Raw genomic sequence first — 26,511 nt, 5'->3', positions numbered from 1 at the left:
AATATACATTAATGATCTGGAAGAAGGAACTGAAGGGACTGTTGCTTAGTTTGCAGATGATGCAAATATCTGTAGAGGGACAGGTAGTATTGAGGAAGCAAGGGGGTTGCAGAAGGATTTGGACAGGCTAGGAGAGTGGGCAAAGAAGTGGCAGATGAAATACAATTGGAAAAGTGTGAGGTTATGCACTTTGGAAGGAGGAATTTAGGCAGAGACTATTTTCGAAATGGGTAAATTCTAAGGAATCAGAAGCACAAAGAGCAGGGATGTACTTCTGAGGCTGTATAGGGCTCTGATCAGACCCCATTTGGAGTATTTTGAGCAGTTTTGGGCCCTGTATCTAAGGAAGGATGTGCTGGCCTTGGAAAGGGTCCAGAGGAGGTTCACAAGAATGATCCCTGGAATGAACAGCTGGTCATATGAGGAACGGTTAAGGACTCTGGGTCTGTACTCGTTGGAGTTTAGAAGGATGAGGTGGGGACCTTATTAAACTTACAGGATTCTGTGAGGCCTGCATGGCGTGGACGTGGAGAGGATGTTTCCACTTGTAAGAAAAACTAGAAGCAGAGGACACAATCTCAGACTAAAGGGAGGATCTTTTAAAACAGAGATGAGAACAAATTTCTTCAGCCAGAGGATGGTGAATCTGTGGAACACTTTGCCTCAGAAGGCTGTGGAGGCCAAATCACTGAGTGTCTTTAAGACAGAGATAGATGGGTTCTTGATTAATAAGGAGATCAGGGATTACGGGGAGAAGACAGGAGAATAGGGATGAGAAAAATATCAGCCATGATTGAATGGCGGAGCAGACTCGATGGGCCGAGTGGCCTAATTCTGCTCCTATGTCTTATGATCTTATAGGAGACAGAAGCTGCATGGGTGCTCTCGGAGGAGGACTCCTGCAAGGGGACCTCCCTCCAGGCCCTCACCACGGCGGCACTCCCATCCCCACCCAAGAAGTACTCAAACATCCCAGCGGCAGTGGCAACACCCCAGTCCTGGAACCAGCTATGAAAACATTTCAGCTTAACCAAAATGTCCGATAAGGATCCCATCTGCACCAACCACAGGTTCACGCTGACGCTTACAGCAGCCTCCTTTAAAAGATGGAGACAGGACAGGGGGCGTTGACAGTTAGAGATCTATACACCAACGGTATGGTCACAACACTGGACAAACTGATGGAATGATTTCATCTAACAGGGGGCAACGAATACAGGTACCTGCAGCTTGAAAACACACTGCGGAAGGAAACAAGGACATACCCACGGCCGCTGCGACAGTTACTACTTGAGGAACGACTGGACGCAGACATCTGAGGTGGAGGGAACTGTAGTGACATGTACAGACGACTGATAGAGAGGGCTGATGCCAAACTAGACGAGACAAGGAAGAAGTGGGAGGAAGACTTGGGATTCTAAATAGTGTGAGGACTCTGGAGCGAAGCACTACACAGGGTCAACTCCACCTCCATATGCATAAGACTGAACCTAACGCAACTAAAAGTGGTACATAGAGCCCACTTGACCAGAACCCGAATAAGTTGGTTCTTCCCGGAGGTGGAGGACAGATGTAAACAGTGCCAAAGAGGCCCGGCCAACCATGCCCACATGTTCTGGTCTTGCCCCAGACTTGCCGGGTACTGAATAGCCTTCTTTGAGGCAATGTCCAAAGTGGTGGGGATGAGGGGGGAGCCACGCCCGAGAGTGCAGTCTTGGGGAGGAGGGCTGACGCCCTTGCCTTTGCCTCCCTGATCGCCCGCCGTAGGAATCCTGCTCGGCTGGCGGTCAGCAGCGCCACCTAAAGCTGCAGACTGGCTGTCCGATCCATCGGAATTTCTCCAAACGGAGAAATTCAAATTCGGCATCCGATGGTCGGAAGATGGCTTCCAGAGAACATGGGAGCCATTACCTGGCTGTTCCGGGACCTGTTTGTGGCCAGCAATCAGGTAGCCATGGACAAAGAGAACGAAGAGCCAAGACACAAAAGGAAAGAGGGGGAAGGGGGAGGACCCGGGGAAACAAGAAAGTGAAACCGAACTCAGTGGGAGATATGGGGAAGCAGGGAAGGCGGGAACAACAACAGGGGGAACCAGGAGGGAGAAAAGAGAGGGAACACAGGTGGGAAAGGAAACACAGGAGACCACAACGGCCACAGCGAATGCAGCAGGTGGAATGAAAATAAGAATGAAATAAAGAAACAATGTAAACTTATCTCAATAACAAGAAGCTACTGAAATGTAAATAGCAGTGGTGTCCCCCTCCCTTGCACAAGTCTTATCATCTTGTGTGCATTTATACTCTGCTTTGGATAGCAAACAAACCAATAAAAAACATTTTTAAAAAAACTATGCAGAAGTTGGTTGCAGTCTTGCCCCTGAATGAGGAGGTTTATTCCCCACTCCAGCACAAGAACTGAAGTGGACTTATCGGTGCAGGTTTGAGTGAGTTCTGCACAGTCAACGGCACATTTCAAAAATTACAACTGTGGCTAAATTCCAAAAACCATTTGTTTAATGTCGAGTGTTTTAAGGCAATTCATGAAATTCATGAAAAATCTTGATAAATGAAGTATTTCCACCATTAAATATCATGATAGAGTTCAGTGCAATAGGAAGGAAATCTCAGAAATGATCAGGATCTTAAATGTGCCTATTTTCATCATTCTGAGTAAGCTCTGACTTTGTCACCATATGTTTTAAAAGCTCTTGACTGGAAAATTGTTTTTGTTGCCTGTCGAGTGCTTTTACTTGGACAGAAGCTATTGAAAAATGCTAAACTTCCACATTTCGGCTATTTGTGTAAACCAGAGGAACCACAGTAAAAGGGGGAAAGTTTGTAGAAAGAATATTTGTTGTCTCTAGTTTGGAAAAGGTGGTGGGAGAAGTTGGAAACTGTTCATCATTTACCAACAATGAAACCACATGCCAGGGCAGAGCATTTATTTTTACTGCACCAGATGGTGTCAATTTAACAAGAGAAAATTTGCTCAGCGCTTTGTGATGAAGGCAATGAGTGGTAGCGGGTGGGAAAAACAGTGTTGAAGCCGCTGGCACCAATGGAGCCTTACTCCGCCATATTGCTAGGCACTTACTGCATAAACGTTAAAGGGACGGTCCCACGACATTATGAGGAAATAACAGCTGTGGGGGCTTTCTATGAGGCACTCGAGAACAAAGAGGCAGATTCATAAAAATGATTGGATTGGATTGGATTTGTTTATTGTCACGTGTACCGAGGTACAGTGAAAAGTATTTTTCTGCAAGCAGCTCAACAGATCATTCAGTACATGGGGAAGAAAAGGGAATTAAACAAAATTCAAGAAAATACAAGAAAATACATATTAGGGCAACACAAGATATACAATGTAACTACATAAGCATTGGCATTGGTTGAAGCATACAGGGCGTAGTGTTAATGAGGTCAGTCAATAAGAGGGTCATTTAGGAGTCTGGTGACAGTGGGGAAGAAGCTGTTTTTGAGTCTGTTCGTGCGTGTTCTCAGACTTCTGTATCTCCTGCCCGATGGAAGAAGTTGGAAAAGTGTGAATTTTAGCACTAATTTCTCTGGCAGACACTGGCATGCTATTTGAGTATGTAAATTAATTCACAGGTAACTCAATGGATTCAAATAAATCAAGCTTCACATAAAATCTCCAAAGAACACCTCTATTTTCACAATCTGCTGACTCACAATATTAATCTCATACTGATGCGAGGAAATGAACAGAAGGGCATAATGGGTAGTTAGGCCAAGTTAGGAGTAGAATTTCACTGCAGTAGAATAAGGAGTTAGGTTAGTGGACTTTTAAATATCAACTGGGATTCAAGGAAGGAAGAGGGAGATGGGCAGCCACGAGGACCATTTCTTTGTTGCCAGGGATACTGGGAAAAGGGGCCTCAGGCCAGGTTACGGAGTGTGGGGAAAGCCTATGGGAGCTTTGCATTTGCACCGTTGCCTTATTTGGTCGTATGTATGTGAAACTTGATGCAACTTGTATGAAATGAGATGTTTTGTCCCTTTGTCTGCACTCTGGCTGTTGAAGAGGCAGGAGACTGGTTGTGTCCTGCTCTCCCAATAGAGTGAGTCACCCAGCTAACTGATTAAAATAAACAATAATTGATATCTACAAATCCATCTCAAATTTTATTGAGACCAGACTGACAGCAAAAGAATCAGGATTGTCAGATGGACCATCAAAGTTAATGCCCGTCTCTAAAGCGATGTTGCTGCTATGGGATGGTACTCCCTTCTTTGAAATAAAGGCTGCCCAAAGGGCTTGGTGGTCAGTGAACAAAGTGAAATTCCTACTGGGCAAGTATTTGTGGAAATTAGTAACACCATGCAGTATATGATTGCTAATGCCTCTTTCTCAACTCGTGAGTCATTTTGCTCTGATTTTGTTAAAAGCATGTAAAGCAAATGCTGCAGGCTTCTCCACACCATCTCCCACTATGTGAGATAACACCTTGTGGTGAAGCATCACACCTTAAAACCAATTCTTTGTGGTATTATCTGGGGTCAAAAGAATATCACTATTCAGTACTTTCTTCACTTCCTTGTGTGTTTTCTGACAGTCCGCAGATCACTGCCAACCTTTTCCGTCTTTGAGCAGTTGATATCGTGCAGTGAATGTATCAGCTAAATCAGGGATGAGGTGAAAATAATACACACCAAACTTTTTGAATATTCTAAGTTATTTTTCTCTTTGCTTTCAAAATCCCCTCAACCTTCTACTGCATTTGGAGAATACTTTCACCATCTACTTGATAACTTGCAGGTTACACTTGACACCCTCAAATATCAGGAGCTGGATTCTCAGATTTTGAGGCTATGTCCGGAGCATGTGCCTAGTCTTACGACTGAAAAGTTGGCACCTCGCCCGCACTGATGCAACTGCGCCACGTAAAGCCCCCGGCTTTACTGGCAGATACGAACGCAGAATTGCCGGGTCCATGGCCGCGCATGCGCATGGCAGTGACCTGCAGCGGTCGCGCCGTACAACATGGCCCCCCTGCAACTCCCCTCGCCACCCCAAACCATCTTTCAGCAGTCCCCCCAGCCCTGCCAAAGCCCCCTCGGCCAGCGGAACAACCTCACACCCCCATCTGTGGCGGCGCTGGACATAGTTTGCAGCCGCCCCGTAAGGTTCCTGAAAACTGAGCACATGTGTCCCACGCCATCGTGAAGTCGGCCCATCGGTGTCGGAGCATCAGGGGAGGGCCTCAGGTGTCATCCTGACGCTGCCCCAATGGCGTGCGGCGTACACAGCGATTATGCCATTTTTGAGGAGGCAAAACATCCCAAAAACGGCGCCACCCCCAATTTCGGAGTCAAAATGGATTCTCCGGCAAATCGCCGAATGCGATTTCGGCGTCGGCAATCGGAGAATCCCGCAAAATGTGCTTTACTGCTTTGGTGCCATATTCTTGAAGTTGATCTAGGGCTCTAGTCAACCTCTCAATGCTCTCTTTCTCTGTCTTTCGGCTAGTTAGAATGTCATCTAAGAAGTAGCACACACCTTTCATCCCAATTAGTATCTGATCCATGAGGCTCTGGAACACTGCAAGAACAGTCAATTATGGTAACCCTTCTTACTGTACAATCCTTTGTTTGGATGAATGTTAATAATAATCTTTTATTGTCACAAGTATGAAGTTACTGTGAAAAGCCCCGAGTCGCCACATTCCGGCGCCTGTTCAGGTAAGCTGGTACGGGAATTGAACCCGTGCTGCTGGCCTTGTTCTGCATTACAAACCAGCTGGCCAGCCCATTGAGCTAAACCAGCCCTTGTTTAGCACTTCCTTGCTCTTATCAGTTAATTCTAATTGCAAATATGCATTTGACAAATCTATTTTACTAAACACCTTTACGGGCCTCACGGTAGCAAGGGGCCTCACGGTAGCATGGTGGTTAGCATCAATGCTTCACAGCTCCAGGGTCCCAGGTTCGATTCCCGGCTGGGTCACTGTCTGTGTGGAGTCTGCACGTCCTCCCCGTGTGTGCGTGGGTTTCCTCCGGGTGCTCCGGTTTCCTCCCACAGTCCAAAGATGTGCGGGTTTGGTGGATTGGCCATGCTAAATTGCCCGTAGTGTAAGGTTAATAGTGGGATTGTTGGGTTACGGGTTTACGGGTTACGTGGGTTTAAGTAGGGTGATCATTGCTCGGCACAACATCGAGGGCCGAAGGGCCTGTTCTGTGCTGTACTGTTCTATGTTCTATGACCTTTCCATTGCCTAAATTAAAAAGTAAATCTTCACTGGTAGGCAGTGGGTCAATATTATTCTTGATCACCTTTTTTAGTGTGTGCCTATAATCTCCATGAATCCCAACGAACCTGTGTGAATTTGAACAATGGGTGTGGCCTATTCACTGCTCTTCATTTTCATAATTATCTCTTTCCTTTCTAATCTATTCAGCTCTTAATACTTCTAACTGTGCATAGAGCACTGGTCTACCTTGCAAATTGTCAGCTGTACATTGACTTTATCCTGACTTTGACCTTGAGATGCCGAATTTTTACATTTAGTCCTCCTTGTTCAAAACCCAAGTGCGTTCTTCGCATTTTCTCAATATCAGACCTGTTCATACTGATCCCTACAGTAAATAACTCAGTTCTGTTTAACCGTATCTATTTAAGCCAATTGCTTCCCATCAGGGAGACTTAGTTCCACTTTACAACTACCAATGGAATGTAATAAGATGTATCATCAAATTCCATCCTGACACTAACTTGATCGACACTGGAATACTGTTCATGAATAACTGGTCAGTTTTGCACCAGTTTTGCGGAAAAATGTGGGGTGGGATTCTCTGGGAATTGGCGGGGAGGGTAGAAACGGCGCAGTGGAGTGGCGGGAACCACTCTGTCGTCGGAGTGGTTTGCGCCGCACCAGCTGGGGCCGAAGGGCTCCTCCGGCCGGCGCAGTTCCGCGCATGCGCGGGAGCATCAGTGGCTGCTGATGTCATCCGCACGCACGCGCGGCGGGGGGGGGGGGGGGGGGGGGGGGGGGGGGGTTCACCTTCGCACCGGCCATCGTGGAGGCATACACGGCGGTGCGGAGAAATAGAGTTTGCAACCGTCTCCTTCTGCATTTCCATGGGTGCGAGCTCATCGCAGGTTTCCTTCCATATCAGTTTCTTGTCTTTGCCAAAGGCCTGGCCTTGATGTTATTGTTCCTTCGACATCCTATGAACCTGCCTCTGAGGTTGATTATTAAGCTTGTACTACACCCACAGTTAATAGAGTTTATTTAGATCGAGATTGTAATATGCAACACTTCGCAACTGCTTCCTTAACAGAATAAAATGGCCAGTGCAATCTCATTCTTAGTTACACCATAATATAAGATCCAAATCTCATTAATTTAAGAATATGCCATCGTATTGGGGTATCTCAGGCAACATAGGTTCAACGTCACCTCAAAAATATCTGACCATCATGGTGAGGAAAATATTTACTTTATCCTCATCTTCTATTTCATTCACTTTCATCTAAATGTTGGAACCTTTGTTTGTAATTATACCGGTCCTCTTTGTTAGGGTTGAACTCCCCAGTTATATGACATTTTTTAGTTATATATTGTGCTGACTCATTGAGCTGTATCTGAATATGTTGTGCACACAAAAAGCAATTTTTCGAATTGCTCAAACTTCCTCAAAATCAACTTTAGGAGTTCTAAGAATATGTCACAATATTCTTCAGTCCATAATTTCTCAAGTGAAATGTAAAAAGTAATTTCAGCCCAGTCTCATTGTTAGTTTTCTCTTGTATATTGCACTGAGTAAAACTAACACATGCTCAACTGCAGACATCCATTATTGAGCTAACTTCATTTACACCTCCCTAACAGAGAGGGCAGCAAAGAGGCCAATATAATAATATGCTCCAATCTTATTATGAGCTTCAAGATGTGTAGGCTAGGTGGCATTATGGATTTGCGGGAAGTGAGGGTTGTCGGTCGAGATAGGTTGCTCTTTCGGAGGGTCAGTGTAGATTCAATGGGCCAAATTGCCTCCTCTGTGCTGTAGGGATTCTACGATTCAATGATTCTATGAAATCCAAACTTAAACGTGCCTAACAATAGTTTTTTTTAAATTTAGAGTACCCAATTATTTTTTTTCCACTTAAGGGGCAATTTAGCGTGGCCGATCCACCTACCCTGCACATTATTTGAGTTGTGTGGGTGAGACTCACGCAGACACGGGGAGAATGTGCAAACTCCACACAGACAGTGACCCAGGGCTGGGATTGAACCCAGCTCCTCGGTGCCGTGAGGCAGCAGTGATAACCACTGTAACACCTTTAACAACTGTTTTAACACGTATTGCTTAGTCTTAAACTCAGAATGTCATGTGAAACAATATTCCAGATTTACCTTTACCATATAATGTACCATCTCAAATTTCTCTAAGTCAGCTCTCAGTTACATCACCTTGAGGCTAAATGGCTCAAACATCTTCAGTATATTCTTCAGTGCCTTCTTCAGTATATCTCATGCCTCAGTATGAGGATCAGCCCCTTGGTTCTCTGTTTGAACTGCCTCCAGCACTGGAAATACCTCCAGTTCACAGCTGAAAAGCTGCAGCCATTACACTATCCCTGCTTACTTTGATCATCTGCTTCTCATTCCATTGGGGCTTGCTGCCAGTAATCTGACCTTTCATCAGACACAGGATCACTCAATCAATCTCTTTATCCTAAATGTGAGGTGCTGAGAGAGTGAAGGCAGCAGGCCTATCATGAAGATGGAGAGATAGCAACGGAGAGACAAATGGAGACAGAGTGGACTGACACATGGCTTTTCAAGATCCTCTTGAGACACTAACACTTGTCATAAAACACAAGTGCAACTCTAGGAACTTCGAACATCAGTATTTAGCCCTGAATTGCCATATTCAAGCAACCTTGTGTACCCTCGTTCTTAAATGGAATTCTTGAATAACTCACAAAAGTGCAGGAAATAGGAGGGCGCGAGGAAGTAGATGGAGGCAATTCCACAGAGAATTCAAAAGTGCAGGAAGGTCTTGGCTGCCAATAGTCAGAGTGATACGGAATTGAAAATTTACATTACATCGTATTAAAAGATCAAAAGTCTGTCGTTTTTAACTGGAAAGTGCGGAAAGGCCTTGGATCAAGCTTTAATGTGAGCCTTGTTGCTTTGCTTGAAGTTTATTGACTCATTTCACATTCAACAATTGTTTACACCAAACTAAGGGAAGACAGATGAATGACATGCCGTCTACTTCAAATGCATTTGTATTTTTAGCCTTTAATCAGGAGACAATCTCTTCCTGTTGGCCTCCCTGATATTTGGAAGAGCAATGCAGGCAAGTTAATTGTAGAAAATCAGTCCATCATTACAAATGTTTTTTGCAAGGTTCTTTACCCCGTGCAAAGCTGGAGCATGGGTTGAAAATAGGACGATGACAAAACGGCTTATTTTACAGAAAATGTGAGGAGGCTACACACCTGGAGTCTTGTCTTATAAAACTGCCCGTAACATTCAAGATAAGTATCATACATCAAAATGACTCTTCTTACGTTAGGAGATTCGAAGTTTGGATATCTTTATTTTATTTGTTTTTGAAACACATTTTAATCAAACTTGTAGCAAAGTAGGTTACAGCAAATAAACACCCCGGGAAAATAAACCCCCCCCCCCCCTCCCCCAACCGCCTCCCTGCGACGAATAGCTCCTCAAACATGGGCACAAACATCCCCCACCTTTTCTCAAACTCCCCTGCTGAGCCCCTTAACTCATAGTTTATCTTCTCTAACCGCAGGAAGTCATACAGGTCACCCAACCATGCTGCTACCCCTGGTGGTGATGCCGACCGCCACTCCAGCAAAATTCATCGCCGTGCAATCAGAGAGGCGAAGGCCAAGACATCGGCCTTCCTCCTCTCCATGAGCTCCGGCTTCTCTGAAACCTCAAATATCACCACCAAAGGGTCCAGGTCAACTCCCTCCTCCAGTATCCTGGCTAAGACCACAAACACTCCCGCCCCAGAATCTTCCCAATTTTTCACAACCCCCAAAACATGTGCACGTGATTCACTGCCCCCCCCCCCCCCCCCCCCCCCCCCCCCCACACCTCTCGCACTCAACTGCTAACCCCTGAAAGAACCCACTCATTCTCGCCCGAGTCATATGCACCCTGTGCACCACCTTGAACTGTATCAGGCTCATCCTTGCACAAAAGGAGGTCCCGTTTACCCTTCGCAGTGCCTCACTCCATACTCCACAATTGATCTCCATTCCCAGCTCCGCTTCCCATTTCTCCGTGATCTTCACCACCTGCTCGCCTCCCTGCTCCCCCAGCCACTTATGTATATCCCCAATTTGTCCCTCCCCTTCCACATCCGGAAGCAGCAGTCACTCCAGCAGGGTGTATCCCGGCAATCTAGGGAACCCTTTCCAGACCTTTTGTGCAAAGTCCCTAATCTGTAGATACCTGAACTCACTACCCCTCGGCAGCTCTACCCTCTCCCTTAGCTCCTCCAGACTGGTGAACCCTTCCTCCTAATACAAATTCCTCACATTGACCAGCCCGACTTCCCTCCATCTCCTGTTTACACTATCCATTCCCCCCGGCTCAAACCCATGATTCTCGCACAGCAGCGTGAGCACTGTACCTCGCTTTTCCCTACATTCAGCTTGTACCCTTCCACCTGAAAATGCCTCCTCAGCTGATTCCATATCTTCACCATGGACTGCACCACTGGGCTCCCTGAATACCTACTCGGAGCCATTGGCAATGTTGCCGTCACCATAGCCCTCAAACTAGACCCCTTACAAGATTCCCCCTCCATCCTAACCCGCTCTACCCCTTCTCCTTCCCACCACCGCCGCACCTTGTCCACATTCACCGCCTAATAATAATGAAGCAGGTTTGGCAACTCCAACCCCCCCCCTGCTGCCTCTGTAGCAGAGTCCTCTCCACATTCAGCACCTTTCCCGCCAATACAAAGTCAGAGATGATTGTGTCCACTTTCTGAAAAAAGGCCTTTGGTATAAAGATCGGGAGAGCCTGAAGGATAAACAAGAACAACGGAAGAATATTCATTTTCACCACTTGGACCCTCCCCGCCAACGTTAAGTGCAGTGTATCCCACCTCTTAAGATCCTCCCTGGCCTCCTCCACCAGCTTTGTGAAGTTCCACTGATGGAGCCCCGTCCATTCCCTCGCTACCTGAATCCCCAAGTACCTAAACCTATCCCTCGCTACCGTAAATGGTATCCCCCCTAAATTAGCCCGCTGAGCCATCTCATTCACCGGGAATACCTCGCTTTTCCCTACATTCAGCTTGTACCCCGAGAACCCTCCAAACCTCCCTAACAGGCCCATAATCCTTCCCATACTCTCTAACGGATTCAAAACATACAGCAGGACGTCATCGGCATGGAGCGACACCCATTACTCCCTCTGTCCCCTCATTATCCCCTGCCACTCTGCCAACCCCCTGAGAGCCATCGGCAATGGCTCTATGGCCAGCGCAAACAGTAGCGGCGACAGCGGGCACCCCTGCCTCGTACACCTGTGTAAGTCAGAGCTTCGTGAGCTCATATCATTCGTCCTCACCCTCGCTCTTGGCGCCACATACAGCAACCGCACCAATGCCACAAATCATGGCCCAAACCCAAACCTTCCCAAAACTTCGAACAAGTACCGCCACTCCACCCGATCAAATGCTTTCTCCGCGTCCATGGACACCACCACCTCTGGTACCAGAGCTCTTGATGGATTCATCACCACATTCAACAGCTGTCTTATATTACTCGTGAGCTGCCTGCCCTTCACAAAGCCTGTTTGATCATCTGCAACCACCCCCAGGACACAATCCTCCATCCTTCCCGCCAACAACTTAGCCAATACTTTTACATCCGTGTTCAAAGGTGATATGGTTCTATACGACCCACATTCCACCGGATCCTTCCCTTTTTTGGGGATTAGAGTGATTACTGCCTGCTTCATCGTCTCCGGCAACTCCTCCTTGTCCAGTGCTTCATTAAAGCTCCCAAACGTCTTATAAAATTCTGCCGGGTACCCATCCAGCCCAGGGGCCTTCCCCTATCCCGCACCTCCCTCAGCCCCAGGGGCTCCTCCAATGCCTGCCTCTTTGCTTCATCCAGCTGGGGAAATTCCAGCTCGTCCAGAAACCACCCCATGTCCCCCTCCTCTCCTCCTGGGTCTGCCTCATAAAGTCCCTGGTAATACTCTCTAAATGCCTCATTTATCTTCCCTGGCTCTGACACCACATCCCCAGCCCCAGTCCGGATCTTCAATATTTCCCTGGACGCAGCCTGCCTCTGCAGCTGGTGTGCCAGCATGCAGCTCGTCTTCTCCCCATACTCGTATTTCCCCCCTCTTGCCCTACGCAGTTGCCCTACCGCCCTCCCCGTTGTCAGCCTGTCAAATTGCCCCTGCAACCTTTTCCTCCTCGCCAATCCCTCCACGGTGGGCACTCTCGAATATTCCCAGTCCACCTCCACTATCTCATTCACTAGACGGTCATGTGTGTACACTGCCCTCCCTTCCTTATTATTTGTAATATTTTTAGCGGAAAATTCACATTTTTAGGGCAATAGACAGGAGGCAAATAGAGATAGGCAGAATGATTGGATTCCTGATGCAATAATATTTATAAACTGCCTTATTGGAATAAAATGTCTCATAACAAACAATTGAAGTGCAATAACTGTTCTTACACAGGCACAGACACTGGTTATTCTTTACCAAACACATGTGGCAAAAAAGAATAAGATAAATCATCAAAAGTCTATTTTATTCTTTAGTGGTGTTGGTTGAGGTATGAGTGTTAGGCTGGACAATGAGAACAATCTTGCTCATCTTCCAGCTGTGCTGCAGAGTCTTTTACTTCCACCCGAGTGGGCAAGCGGAGCCTCAGTTTAAAATCTTTGATCAGATTTTCACGACTCTATCCATATTGGAGCAGAGGTAGGTAGGTCTTCAAAATGCCGGGTGGGACCCGGTTCCAGGGTACCACTCCATTTCCAGCATGTGGGATTTTTAAAGGTGTAAAATATTGGTGTGGATAGCAAGCCCGGATGCAGCAACACCATTCTTGCCTAGTCCATTGTGGGGTGGGCATTATAGATTCATGCGAGTATTGTTAGGGGATGTGGTTCACAGCATCTTAGAGGAGTCTTGAACCATGGGGGAGCCTGTTCTGGAGTCAAGAACCTGTCAGATGTTAAGTTCAAAATATATTGACAACATCACGGGTCTTAATGTAATGGTGTATATGATCAATTATTTTAATACAACGATTAATGATAAATCTTGGTTTAGAAGAGTTTTGACCATTAAATTGACCAGCATTATGAACTTGTTCAAATGTACAAGAGTACTTTACCCAATGTGCTCTTCTGCATTTAAAGTATTGAGATTCAGGTTGTAAAGTGTCAGATCCCCCTGTAATTTAATCATTTATTTCATTGACTCTCAAGTCATAGAACAGTACAGCACAGAACAGGCCCTTCAGCCCTCAATGTTGTGCCGAGCCATGATCACCCTACTCAAACCCACGTATCCACCCTATACCCGTAACCCAACAACCCCCCCCAACCTTACTTTTATTAGGTCACTACGGGCAATTTAGCATGGCCAATCCACCTAACCCGCACATCTTTGGACTGTGGGAGGAAACCGGAGCACCCGGAGGAAACCCACGCACACAGGGGGAGGACGTGCAGACTCCACACAGACAGTGACCCAGCCGGGAATCGAACCTGGGACCCTGGAGCTGTGAAGCATTTATGCTAACCACCATGCTACCCTGCTATCAGCTGTTGAACTTTTGAAGTAGTCGAACAGATGGCCATCCGTCCCACTATACCCGAGCTCTAGAAGCTATGTTGACACAGCTATGCAATGGGATCATTTATGAATGATGTTCATTTTGTCACTTTCATGAGAACCTCAAGGACTTCCCAGTGTTATTATAGAGCTCATGAGCTCAGGCACTGCCGAGCAGGAGGTGGGATCATGATGCCAGGAAATGCCTGACTCGCAATTCCTGACTCCAGATGAAAATCCAGGATTCTTTTTTACATTACAGAGTTGCCGAGTGGCATCAGCCTGCAAGTACAACATCTCTAGGACTCTGGGAGCCTGGTATCTGTTGTTCAAAATATGTAACCAACCTCATAAAGCTGATGGCAGATGATCATTGCCTTGATGCCTGTGGGGCCTGCTTGTGAGAGAACATGTCGGTACATCTGTCCTCCCATTAATATGTAAAGTCTTGTGCAGGCAACCTTGCTGGTAAGACCCTTGTGCTTTGAGGTACCTACTGTATAGAACATGGAACATAGAACATAGAACACTACAGCGCAGTACGGGCCCTTCGGCTCTCGATGTTGCGCTGACCTGTGAAACCATCTGAAGCCTATCTGACCTACACTATTCCATTTTCATCCATATGTCTATCCAGTGACCACTTAAATGCCCTTAAAGTTGGTGCGTCTACTACTGTTGCAGGCAGGGCGTTCCACACCCCTACTACTCTCTGAGTAAAGAAACTGCCTCTGACATCTGTCCTATATCTATCACAATGTTGTCCATTTTCAGCCTGGTACAGTAAGGAAGGAATCATGAGTGCTTTGTTAACAATGAGCTTGGCTTCAATTCTAATGTCACAAACCTCAAACACTTGCTTCCGCAAGCGCAGAATACATCAAAGATTCCCTGGAGATAAGACCACTCCATCTCAGTTATTGAACTCTAATATGCTGATGAGGTGTTAATAGCAGAATGAAGTTTAGCGCTGCCTGAAAGCAAAACATGAGACCAAGATGCAGACTTGCAGTATGGGGAAAAATGTAAAATGGCGTACAGATTTCACGGCCGAAAGTTGTTGAATTCAATCCAGGGGTGGCACAGTTGCCTCACAGCGTCATGGACCTGTGTTCAATTCTGGCCTTGGATGACTGTGTGGAATTTGCACATTCTCCCCGTGTCTGCGTGGGTTTCCTCCGGGTGCTCCGTTTCCAAATATGTGCAAGTTAGGTGGATTGACCACGCTAAATTCCCCTTTAGTGTCCTAAAATATGCAGATTAGGGGGGGTTATAGGGATAGGGTACTGCCAGTATGCCAGAGTGGAACTGCCAGGCTGCCAGGTGCACTGCCAGGCTGGCAGTGCCAGGGCACCCGGCTGCCAGGTTGATACTGCCAGTGGGCCGTACCATGTGAAGGGAGCGTGAGGAGGTGTTTATGGGAGTCTCTCCATGTTTGGGGAGCCAAAAACAGTGGTGGGGGGGGGGGGGGGGGGGGTGGTTAAGGGGGGGGGGGGGAAGGATTGGGGCTTTAATAAGGACATGGGGAGTGCACAACGAGTAAGATAAAGTACTTTGATTTTTAACAGTGTGTACATTTCCTGGTAGATCCCTATTGGGTCTCTTTCTGGTCGGTGCCTTCCATGCTAAATGGATCTCCCCCCCACCCCTCAGCGGGGGAGCTTGTACTCCGCGAGAAACAGATGGAAGATAATCAGTCCCATCTTGTATGTCCCATTCAGGATATTATAGGGACAACCAGACAAAATGGCGCCTGGATCTGCGAGGAGCATTTCCTGCTGGCAAGCCCAGCAGGAAATGACTCAAGTGCGGCTTCGGTGGAGAGAAACTCCCAGAGGCTAAAAAAAGAATGGCAGAGTACCGTTGAATAGCGCTGCAGCCGCTGAGAAATGCCCCGCTAAACTGCCAAAAACCGGACATAGATTGTTTTTCCATTGAATTGTGCCCGACATTTCACAATGGCAATTGTTGACGAAAAAGAGTGACCAGGAATTGTTAGAGCAGGGGAAAGATTTCCATAAACGAAGCTTGCATAATATGCATTTTCTTCCACAATATGTCGATCACATAGTTACTTTTGAATGTCACTTGATTTTAGGCATGTGCGCACCGCTGGAAGAATATACACTATCAGTCAGAACACATCCTGCCCCATGGAGCCTGCTATATCATTCCACCTAATTTATCCAGAAGGACTAAAGAACTGCTCCCCTGCTATCAAGGTAAAGTACTTGTGTAATCATCAGCAAAGGAGAGACTCATTTAATTATTGGGTTGAGAAAATTTGGCATGTTTTGTAGCAATTCTCCGCATGCACACTTCTCAGTCACCAGTGGCAGAGATATCTGGGAGCAGGCAGCTTCGCTGACCTTTCAGCTGGGTGTGGGCTGTGGGGAAGGAATGGTGATTTTGAACTGTCTAATCCAGGTTTCAAAAGATGCGGAGTTCTATTGTTTGGGATTTCAATGTCTGGCTGCATACGTCTGAATGTACCTGGTTTCATGTATCTGGGGTTAAAACCATTTGCTCTCCACGCAAACAGTGTTTCAATCTGAACGTAAACTGCATTGCTCTGAATATCCCTCATAATCACAGACACTATGTAAAGGAGATATCTATACTGATATGAAACAATTGCACACATTTTTTTGTGGCACCATGACATGACATTAAGTATCTGCAATGACAATATCACAGGACAAAAATGTCTGCTCTGGGCGACATTAAACTTGTATCAATAAATGTACCCATCTCTGTCTCCAACCTGTGGCACCACATCTCTCGACCTGGACAACACAACCTTAAGTGCAGATATATTTTTATTAATTGGATCTAGAGGTTTGGAAAATGTCTTTTACAGTGCTGCTGTATAGTTGATGGATAGAGCTTTAACTAGAATATCCAAGATCTGTTAGTTAGTGGCAACTTGACATTAAGGCGAACTAACGGAAGTAGAAACTTCAAAATTGGACCTCAAGCTCCATGAATGGCCAACGAGAACGAAAGCTTGGCCACCCCTGCTTGATAAATATGAATGTAGGACATTGGGGAGGCATGGTGGCACAGTGGTTAGTACTGCTGCCTCACAGTGCCGAGGATTCGTGTTCAATTACGACCTCGGGTGGAGTTTGCATATTCTCCCCATGTTAACATAGAACATAGAACTTACAGTGCAGAACGAGGCCATTCGGCCCATTGAGACTGCCGAACCAGTTAAGCCCTCCCTTCCACTCTATCCCCGTAACCCAATAACCCCACCTAACCTTTTTTGACACTAAGGGCAATTTTGCATGGCCAATCCACCTAATCTGCACATCTTTGGACTGTGGGAGGAAACCGGAGCACCCAGAGGAAACCCACGCAGACACGGGGAGAACGTGCAGACTCCGCACAGGCAGTGACCCAGCAGGGAATCGAACCTGGGACCCTGGCGCTGTGAAGCCACAGTGCTGACCACTTGTGCTACTGTGCTGCCCACTGTTGCCGTGGGTTTCCTCTGGGTACACCAGTTTCTCCCACAGTCCAAAGATGTGCAGGTTAGGTGGATTGGCCACGCTAAATTGCCCCTCAGGGTGAGGTTTCAAGAATATGACGGGGGATTGGGCATAGTTAGTGTGGTTGTTCAAAGCATCGGTGCAGACTCGATGGGCCAAGTGGCCTCCTTCTCCGCTGTAGGGATTCTATGATTCTATGACATTTCAATGGATTACTTTACAGATCAAAACCATTTCTAAAGCTATTTAACAGAATGCATCCTGCTTTTCAGAGGGGGGCCCACCTGTTTTATTTAATAAATTCACCAGTTAATATTTGTTCACGTTGGTTGAACTCTCAGTGGCATTGAAGAGCTGACTGTTGGGGTGGATTTGGACCAGACATCCTGGTTTTTGGGTCAGATGGACTAGCAAGTATACTGACTGAAAATCAGACAGGAAAAGCTACCATTATTATAAATAAAACTAGCCAATGGTAAATTTTCAGATAAGGAAAACTGAAATTTATTTGTTCATGCCAGATGCAATTACTATTTTTTCAAATTTAGAATACCCTTCATTTGTTTACCAATTAAGGGGCAATTTGACATGGTCAATCCATGTATCCGCACATCTTTGGATTGTGGGGGTGAGACCCACGCAGACATGAGGAGAATGTGCAAACTCCACACGGGCAGTGATCCGGTGCCGGGATCGAACCTGGGATCTCAGCACCCTGAGGCTGCAGTGCTAACCACTGCACCGCCGTGTTGCCTCAGCTACAATGACGTAAAGCTTGGCTGGCATGGTTGTCAATCAGAGAACATTCTGGAATAACAACAGAGTTGAGCCAGAGTTTGCAACCTATGTGCCACATATGCATCCATTCTCCAATCTCTGACATGCAAGCCCTGTATTTGCTATTCATTAACTTGTTCCGCTGGAATTCCATGGATTGGGTGTATTAGAAGTGAATACAACTGGGGTTGTACCTAGAGGATGTGTGCCCCCAAAGTCAAGTTAGTGTGGTCTGGGGAGGTTGGGACAGTCAGGCAGGCTGATAGAGGGAATTGGGGCACTGAGAGTACATAGAACATAGAACATAGAACAGTACAGCACAGAACAGGACCTTCGGCCCTCAATGTTGTGCCGAGCCATGATCACCCTACTCAAACCCACGTATCCACCCTATACCCGTAACTCAACACCCCCCCCCCCCCCCTTAGCCTTACTTTTTAGGACACTACGGGCAATTTAGCATGGCCAATCCACCTAACCCGCACATCTTTGGACTGTGGGAGGAAACCGGAGCACCCGGAGGAAACCCACGCACACACGGGGAGGACGTGCAGACTCCGCACAGACAGTGACCCAGCCGGGAATCGAACCTGGGACCCTGGAGCTGTGAAGCATTTATGCTAACCACCATGCTACCGTGCTGCCCCAACATCAGTAGTTGCTGATGTTGTCACTGGATGCCCATTTCTGTTGGCAGAGCCCCTCCATGACCAAGATGAGTTTGAAAAGGAGGGAACTTCCTTCCCACCCCAGAGTCTGGTCGGAGATCACCAGGTTTCAAACAGTCTCACCACTGGATGCAGCATTCCCAAATGCTGGTAAAATGCCATTGCGGGGCTGGCAAAAAGAGACCCTTAATTGACCATGTAAGAGGGCTTTATTGGGCTCTGGGCGTGGGGTGGGGGGGAGGGGGGACTGACTGCCATCTTCCTCTCTGCTGACAAAATGGCATGACAGTGAGAAAAATGATGATCATTCTGCCCTCTGCCTTCTTGGTTCATTGTGCCAACCTTTCCACCTCCCAGCTGGTAACCAAGGGGTTGGTAAAGTCCAGACCGACATTCTCATTTTCTTTAAGGGCCACGTGGTATAAACCATGGAGCATCAGCAATAGAAATTCAATGCCAAATGAAGAGTTCTGAAAAGCGCTGACTCCAGTTTCCGTTAAAGACTTTCACCAGTAAACTGTGAATGCTTTTTGTGCAGAGTACAAGAAGAAGTATGGTGAGGAACATGGCTCCTGCCAGGCTGGAATAGCAGGCCACTTCATTGAGGTAAATAATCAATCTTTTTGCCTTACTGAGATCTGTATAGTGGAATATTTTACAGTGTCTACACTCACACAATCTGGACATACTCTAGGACTCGGGTGTTCAAGTGCCATCCGGATTAATAGCATTAAAATTGAATTAAGGATGAGGGACACTAAACCCAGTGCCTTGGGGCCATGGCACAAAACTAATGGACTGCTATTGGTTATTGTGAAAAATGGAAACAATGTTGGTGCAGTAGTCAGACCTCCATTACAGGCTGGCCTTAAGGATCAGTGCAGAGCAGAGGAACTTCAATATCTTAATTGAGTGAGATGCTACAATTTTGAGTAGTGCACTGCCGGCTGGCAGGGGGCACTGCCAGGGTGCCAGGCTGGCGATGCCAAGATGGCATTTTTTTGTGTAACAGGGATTGGGCCCGGGGGCGCCCTGTGCGGGTAAGGGGAGGGGGACGCCGAGGACCCCCTAATCAACGAGTTGGGGCTTGGGGAGGGGGGTCGAGTTTGTGGTATTGTTTTGGGTATCGTGTGCTTGAACGCATGTATTGGCCATTTAATATGCTTAAAATCAAGGACGTGTCCAACTATCTGAATGCACCAGAGCTCTTACTATGCGGTTAGACAAGCAACTTTCCAATGGCAAATTCTATAAGGTACTTCATATGTTGGGGGTTCACCCCATTAACAAAGTTGGCTGGTCAACTGATGCTTTATAAAAGGAAAAGTCTGCTGCTCATCTTGTTTACAATGGCAAGCTAAGGATTTGATTCATGGTTTTATTTAGTTAAATATTTATTATCATATTGTTTGGTTTTCGTTCTGTTGATTTGGGACAGTGATGATTGTTCTGGAGATGGAGAGGAGTGGGAGGGATTTTTTACATTGACAGCAACCAATCACCTTTTTGTATTTGGCCATTTTCATTATTTAATTGCTTTCTTTTTCATTCAATTTACTAACCCGTTTATAAAGTCTTTCTGTACATATGACTAGCTCAGGCAGTCAGGGTGGTACAGGACTCTTGATCAGACTAGTTACACGGAATGTTAAGGGATTGAATGGCCCAGTAAAACATTCTAAAGTGTTTTCACTTCTCAAGAGCCTTAACACTGATGTTGGATTCCTTCAAGAAACGACTCTCCGTGTTAAAGATCAGACAAGATTAATTAAAGCATGGGTTGGCCAGGATTTTCATTCCAATTTTAATGGCAAAGCTAAGAGAACGGCAATTGTGACTATGGAAGAATACAGTTCTCCACCTTAAACATAATGTCAGACCCTGGCGGACAGTGTACAATAGTTCGTGGCACACTCTATTCAAACCCCTGTAGTTTTGGTCAACGCCTATGCCTCTAACTGAGATGATGAGAACTTTATCACGTCGCTTCTATCCTCCCTTCCCAATCTAGACACCCACCATCTTATTTTTGGTGGGGATCTCCAACTTTATGACTCAAATGGGTTGTGTGGACCCTTGATGGTTCCTCTATGAGGGACTTTTCTTACTTCTCTCATGTACACCATGATTTCTCATGCATCAACTTTTTTTTTGTAGATAGAGCTCTTCTCTCCACAGTAAAGTCTGCCGGGTATTCTGCCATAGTTATATCAGACCATGGGCCCCACCCCCTTGACCTGGCTCTTACGGCCAAAGATAAATGTCGGCCTCCATGGAGATTTAACACGACTACCTGACAAAAGTTTTGTAAGTCTATATCCACCAGTATAGTTGTTTTTATTGAAGTAAGCAAATCTGATTCCACCACTCCATCAGTGTTATGGGAAGCACGCAAAACGGTCCACTGAGGGAACATATTTTTTTACAATGCATATATTATCAAATAAAGAAAATTAAAACAACAAAAATTGGTGGATTCAATGTTAGAAATAGGCCATCAATATTCCATTACACCCACTCTAGCGTTATATGCAGACAGACTAAAACTCCAGGCTCAAATTGACTTACTTCCCAGAAATAAAGCTAAGCACATGTTACAATGTTCAAGGGGGAATTTTTATGATTATGGAGACAAAGCTGGCTGACTACTAGCCCACTAGCTCAGGCACCAGTCTGCTTCTCGGTTTATCTCCCAGGTCTATGACTCTTTTCATAATATTACTACTGACCCCTCTTATATTAATTTGACTTTTGCTTCCTTTTATTATGTATTCTGTCAGTCTGATCTCCCATCAGGTAGCATGGCAATGGCTAACTCCCTAAATAATTTGGACATCCCATCTGTAGATGTGGGTGAGGAGCATTAAATTGATGCAAAGTGGTGAGGCCCCAGGCCCTGACGCCTTCCCAATTGACTTTTATAAAAAGTTCTCCACTCAATCTCCTTATTACTCGATAGGTTTAACGCCCCATATCTCATGGCTCTCTGCCACCAAACTGACTGAAGCTTCCATTTTGTTCATACTCAAAAAAGACAGGGACCCTGAAGAATGTGGTTTATCTCTCTTTTAAACACAGACATAGAGCTTTTAGCTAATGTACTGGTGTGCCGTTTGGAGCCATGTCCTCCTGATGACAAAACTGGCTTTGTAAAGGGACAGCAATTATCCTCGAATATACGTCACCTTCTTGACATTAGACTTTTCCCAACTGCCTCAGCCATCACTGAAGTAGTTGTCTCTCTGGATGTGGAGAAGGCTTTTTTTTTACAAGATAGTTTATTGGAAGTACTTAAAATATGTACAGAGACAAAAACACTTGAAGAGCCATAATAAAACAATATAATAATACATCACAGAACAATACAGTAACATTAACATGGCAAACCCAACATATATACAATCCTGCCTACCTCCTCTCCATAGTTATTTATCAGATACTCCGGAAATTGCTACCCACGGGGACGGTGTTATCTCAATTTCCAAAACCCTTGATAGTACATCGGTAACCCCCCACTCCAGAACCCCACCAACTTTGGACAACCCAGTTATGGTTCGCCGGGGACCCAGGACACCGCATTGGTCATCTACTCCCAAGAAGAATCGGCTCATCCTGGCTGTCGTCATATGCACTCTGTGAACCACATTGAATTGGATAAGACTTAGTCCAGCGCATGACGAGGAAGCATTAATCCTGGACAACACCTTCTACCTAATTACCCCCCCTTTTGGTCAGCTCTGCATAGATATCAGAGATCTTGCATTTCCGAGTCTCGTCTTCTGGTACGAGCCTACCCTGTAGACCTAAGAGTGGCGACTTTGGAAATGAACCCACCTGCTTTCTCAGAGAGACCATAATCTGAAAGTATCTGAACCCATTTCCGTTAGGTAACTGGTAAACCTCCTCCCACTCCTACAATCCCGCAAAAGTCCTTCCCACAAACAGGTCCTCAAAGTATCTGATCCCCATCCAGTCCCACTCTGTGTCTTAGTGTCTGGTCTGTCCGAGACAAATCTATGTTTTCGCAAATCGGTGCCTTCTGATACATGCCCCCCATCCGAAAATGCTGCCAACACTGATTCCACACCCTCAGGAGGAGCTGGAGGGGGGGGGGGGGGGGGGGGGGGGGTATAGTTAGGATGGGGAGTGTGGAGTGAGGCGATGAGTAGGGTAACTTCGACCTCCTCGTGTGCGAGGATGAGTTTGATTCAATCCAAGGTGGTGCATAGGGTGCAGATGACTCGGGGAGGATGAGTAGGTTCTTCCAGGGGGTGGCAGACTGGTGTGAGAAGTGCAGACGAGGACCAGCAAATCACGAGCACATGTTCTGGTGCTGCGAGAAGTTGGAGGGATACTGGGAAGGGGTTTTCGGGATGCGATCGAAGATTGTGGGGGTAGAGGCTGGGGGGAGACCCAATGGTGGCGATTCTTTGGGTATCGGAAATGCTGGAGCTGATGGAGGGGAGGAAGACTGATGTTGTGGTCTTCGCCTCTCTTATTGCCTGGTGAAGGATTCTGTTGGAATGGCCACTGGGGGACACTCAACGGAAACTCCTGCCCTTTTATATCTTTTCTATATTTGGAGAATAATTAAGCCATAAGAGGATCCACTGAGAATTTTCTTTGAAGGTAGCAGCCATTTGTCTCTTTCTTTAAAGAGTTAATTACTGTCAACTGTTAATTTTAGTGGCTTTTTGTTGCATAGTTTCTGTTTGCTTACTGGGGGAATTGTATGATGGTACTGTATTTACCTGCTCTTTCGGAAAATCAATAAAATATATATATTTTTGAAATGTATTTTATTACAAACATATCTCAAAACAGGTTGCAGCAAATAAACACCCCGGCAAACATGCTTCCCAACAATTACCGATACAGTCGGTACAGATTTTTCCCCTTTTTCACCTCCCCAACCCCCTGTGATGAACAGCCCCTCAAACAAACATCCCCCACCTTTCCTCAAACCCCTTGAATAGCTCCTTAACTCATACTTTATCTTCTCTAATCGCAGGAAGTCGTACAGGTCACCCAATCAAGCCGCTACCCCCGGTGGCGATGCCGACCACCACTCTAGCAAAATTCATCGCCGTGCAATCAGAGTGGCGAAGGCTATGACATCGGCCTTCCTCCTCTCCATGAGCTCTGGCTTCTCTGAAACCCCAAATATCGCCACCAAAGGGCCCAGGTCCACTCCCTCCTCCATTATCTTGGCTAAGACTGCGAACACTCCTGCCCAGAATCTTCCCAATTTTTCACAACCCCAAAACATGTGCACATGATTCGCTGGCTCCCGCCCGCACCTCTCACACTCATCTGCTACCCCCTGAAAGAATCCACTCATTCTCGCCCGAGTCATATGCACCCTGTGCACCACCTTGAACTGTATCAGGCTAAAACTTGCACACGAGGAGGTCCCGTTTACCCTACGCAGTGCCTCACTCCATACTCCGCAATTAATCTCCATTCCAAACTCCGCTTCCCATTTCTCCTTAATCTTCACCACTGGCTCGCCTCACTGCTCCCAATTCCCAATATATCCCAATATATATCCCCAATTCTTACCTCCCCTTCCACATCCGCAAGCAGCAGTCGCTCCAGCAAGGTGTATCCTGCCAATCTAAGGAACCCCTTCCAGACCTTTCACGCAAAGTCCCTAACCTGCAGATACCTGAACTCACTCCCCCTCGGCAGCTCTACCCTCTCCCTTAGCTCTTCCAGACTGGTGAACCCTTCCTCCAAATACAGATCTCTCACCTTGACCAGCCCCATTTCCCTCCACCTCCTGTATACACTATCCATCCCTCTCGGCTCAAACCCATGATTCCAATAAAAATAATTTATAAAAATAAAAAAACAGTGAGCTAATCTCGAACATTGTGAGGACCTTGATGGGGGAATTTGTTTGTAGATTCTTTCCCAACATTTCTTTCCATAGTTAAGGGGCGCGATTCTCTGTCCCGCTGCACCTGTATCTGGTGCAGCGCACCCTCTCTGGCAGCGGGATCCTCCATCCCGCCAGCCAGCCAACGGGGTTTCCCATTGTGGGCGCCAGCATGCCGTTGGGAAATCTGTGGCCTGCTGTATACACTATTCATCCCTCTTGTATACACTGCTGACGGAGAATCCAGATGAAGATGTTGCTCGGCCACCTTTCGTCACAACCAGTGGGTCTGATGTTGGTCAGGGATTTTGTGAACGATAGTCCACTGGGTTGACCTTGCCTGGCTGACACTCAACATGGAGCTCATACTCTTGTAGTTTTGGTATTGAACATTCCATTCAAGGGACAGCATGGTGGCGCAATGGGTTAGCCCTGCTGCCTCACGGCGCCGAGGTCCCAGGTTCGATCCCGGCTCTGGTTCACTGTCCTTGTGGAGTTTGCATATTCTCCCTTTGTTTGCATGGCTTTCGCCCCCACAATTCAAAGATGTGGTTAGGTAGATTGGTCATGCTAAATTGCCCCTCAGTGTCAAAAAGGTTAGATGGGGTTACTGGGTTACGGGAATAGGTTGGAGGTGTTGGCTTAAATAGGGTGCTCTTTCCAAGGGCCGGTGATTCCAAGCTACTCCATGTGAAAATGAGGGCTTCTCTCTCTGTTTGCGAATTAAGGTTGCTCTACAGGCATTAGCGATCTGCTTACCATCGTAATGATTGCTGTGTTGCCTGCATTGCCTTTCTGCATGAGAACGACAACTAAGCCAACTGGGCCTACCCCGACGACTAGCTGGGTGGTTTTCTCAGGGTCGAAATAGGCATTTGCTGACAGCTATTGTTTGATCTGCTGTACAACCTGTTTGTGTGATGTCATCCTCTACCGCTGGTGGTCTCCTTTGTCAGATTGCATAGGCGGAAAGATATTGTAGCAAGGTTAAGAATGATGTGGCTACAGTGCATGATGAGCTCTAGCAGACGTCCGACTTCCTGCACTTCTGTAGGATCTGCAACGTTTGCAATAATTTCAAATTTCTGTGGATCAGGTGAAACTCCTTCACTGCTGAACACCTGACTGAAGAATTTGATTCTGCTTTCATTGAACAAGCACATGAGGTTACATTCTCTAAGACATTGTAGGTCTGTTACTAAGTGCAGCCGTAGATGAGAATGCCGTCACTGAAGGCGGCAGGGTGGCGTAGTGGTTAGCACTGCTGCCTCACAGCACAGAGGATCCGGGTTCAATCCCGGCTCTGGTCACTGTCCGTGCGGAGTTTGCACATTCTCCCCATGTCTGCATGTGTCTCATCCCCACAACCCAAAAATGATGTGTAAGGTAGGTGAATTGACCACCCTAAATTGGAAAAATAAGAATTGGGTACTCTAAATTTAATTTAAAAAAGAATGTCATCACTGATGTTCAGTGTGCCTTCAAATCCTTGAAGTGCAGATTGTATCCTGAAATATCTCAGCTGCTGAATTGACTTGAAGGTTGAAAGTCGTGGATCAAAACAGTCTAATGTAACATACCTCTTATTCTGCAGACATGATTTGTTGCTAAGCTACATTGAGGTCAAGATTACCAAAGTGTTTAGCACCATTTGTCCATGATAGCATCGATTGTCAGCATCAAGTGTCTTTCCTGTTGTATGGCGTTGCTTGACGATTTCATATCAATGTAGGTTCTAATCGGGTTCCTGCTCTTGGGTTTCTTGACAACTTATATGATTGAAACCTAACTTTCTCAATAACATGAAGGTTATGTAGGTGCTGAAATTCTTTCTGTATCTGCATCTGACAGGAATATATATGTTCGTGC

General features: G+C 46.3%; 1 protein-coding gene across 1 annotated transcript in view; it reads left to right on the top strand.

Moving 5' to 3' along the window:
• itga9 (integrin, alpha 9) overlaps nucleotides 1-26,511 on the top strand; it is a 632,947-nt gene that overhangs the window by 54,143 nt on the left and 552,293 nt on the right. The window contains exons 4-5 of the mRNA XM_038809824.1: nucleotides 15,921-16,044; nucleotides 19,300-19,367. Of these exons, the coding sequence (XP_038665752.1) occupies nucleotides 15,921-16,044; nucleotides 19,300-19,367 (192 nt within the window). The remainder of the gene's footprint in view (nucleotides 1-15,920; nucleotides 16,045-19,299; nucleotides 19,368-26,511) is intronic.

Source organism: Scyliorhinus canicula, chromosome 10, assembly GCF_902713615.1.
Source record: "Scyliorhinus canicula chromosome 10, sScyCan1.1, whole genome shotgun sequence".
NCBI classification, from domain to species: domain Eukaryota; kingdom Metazoa; phylum Chordata; class Chondrichthyes; order Carcharhiniformes; family Scyliorhinidae; genus Scyliorhinus; species Scyliorhinus canicula.
This window is presented reverse-complemented; position numbering and strand designations above follow the sequence as displayed.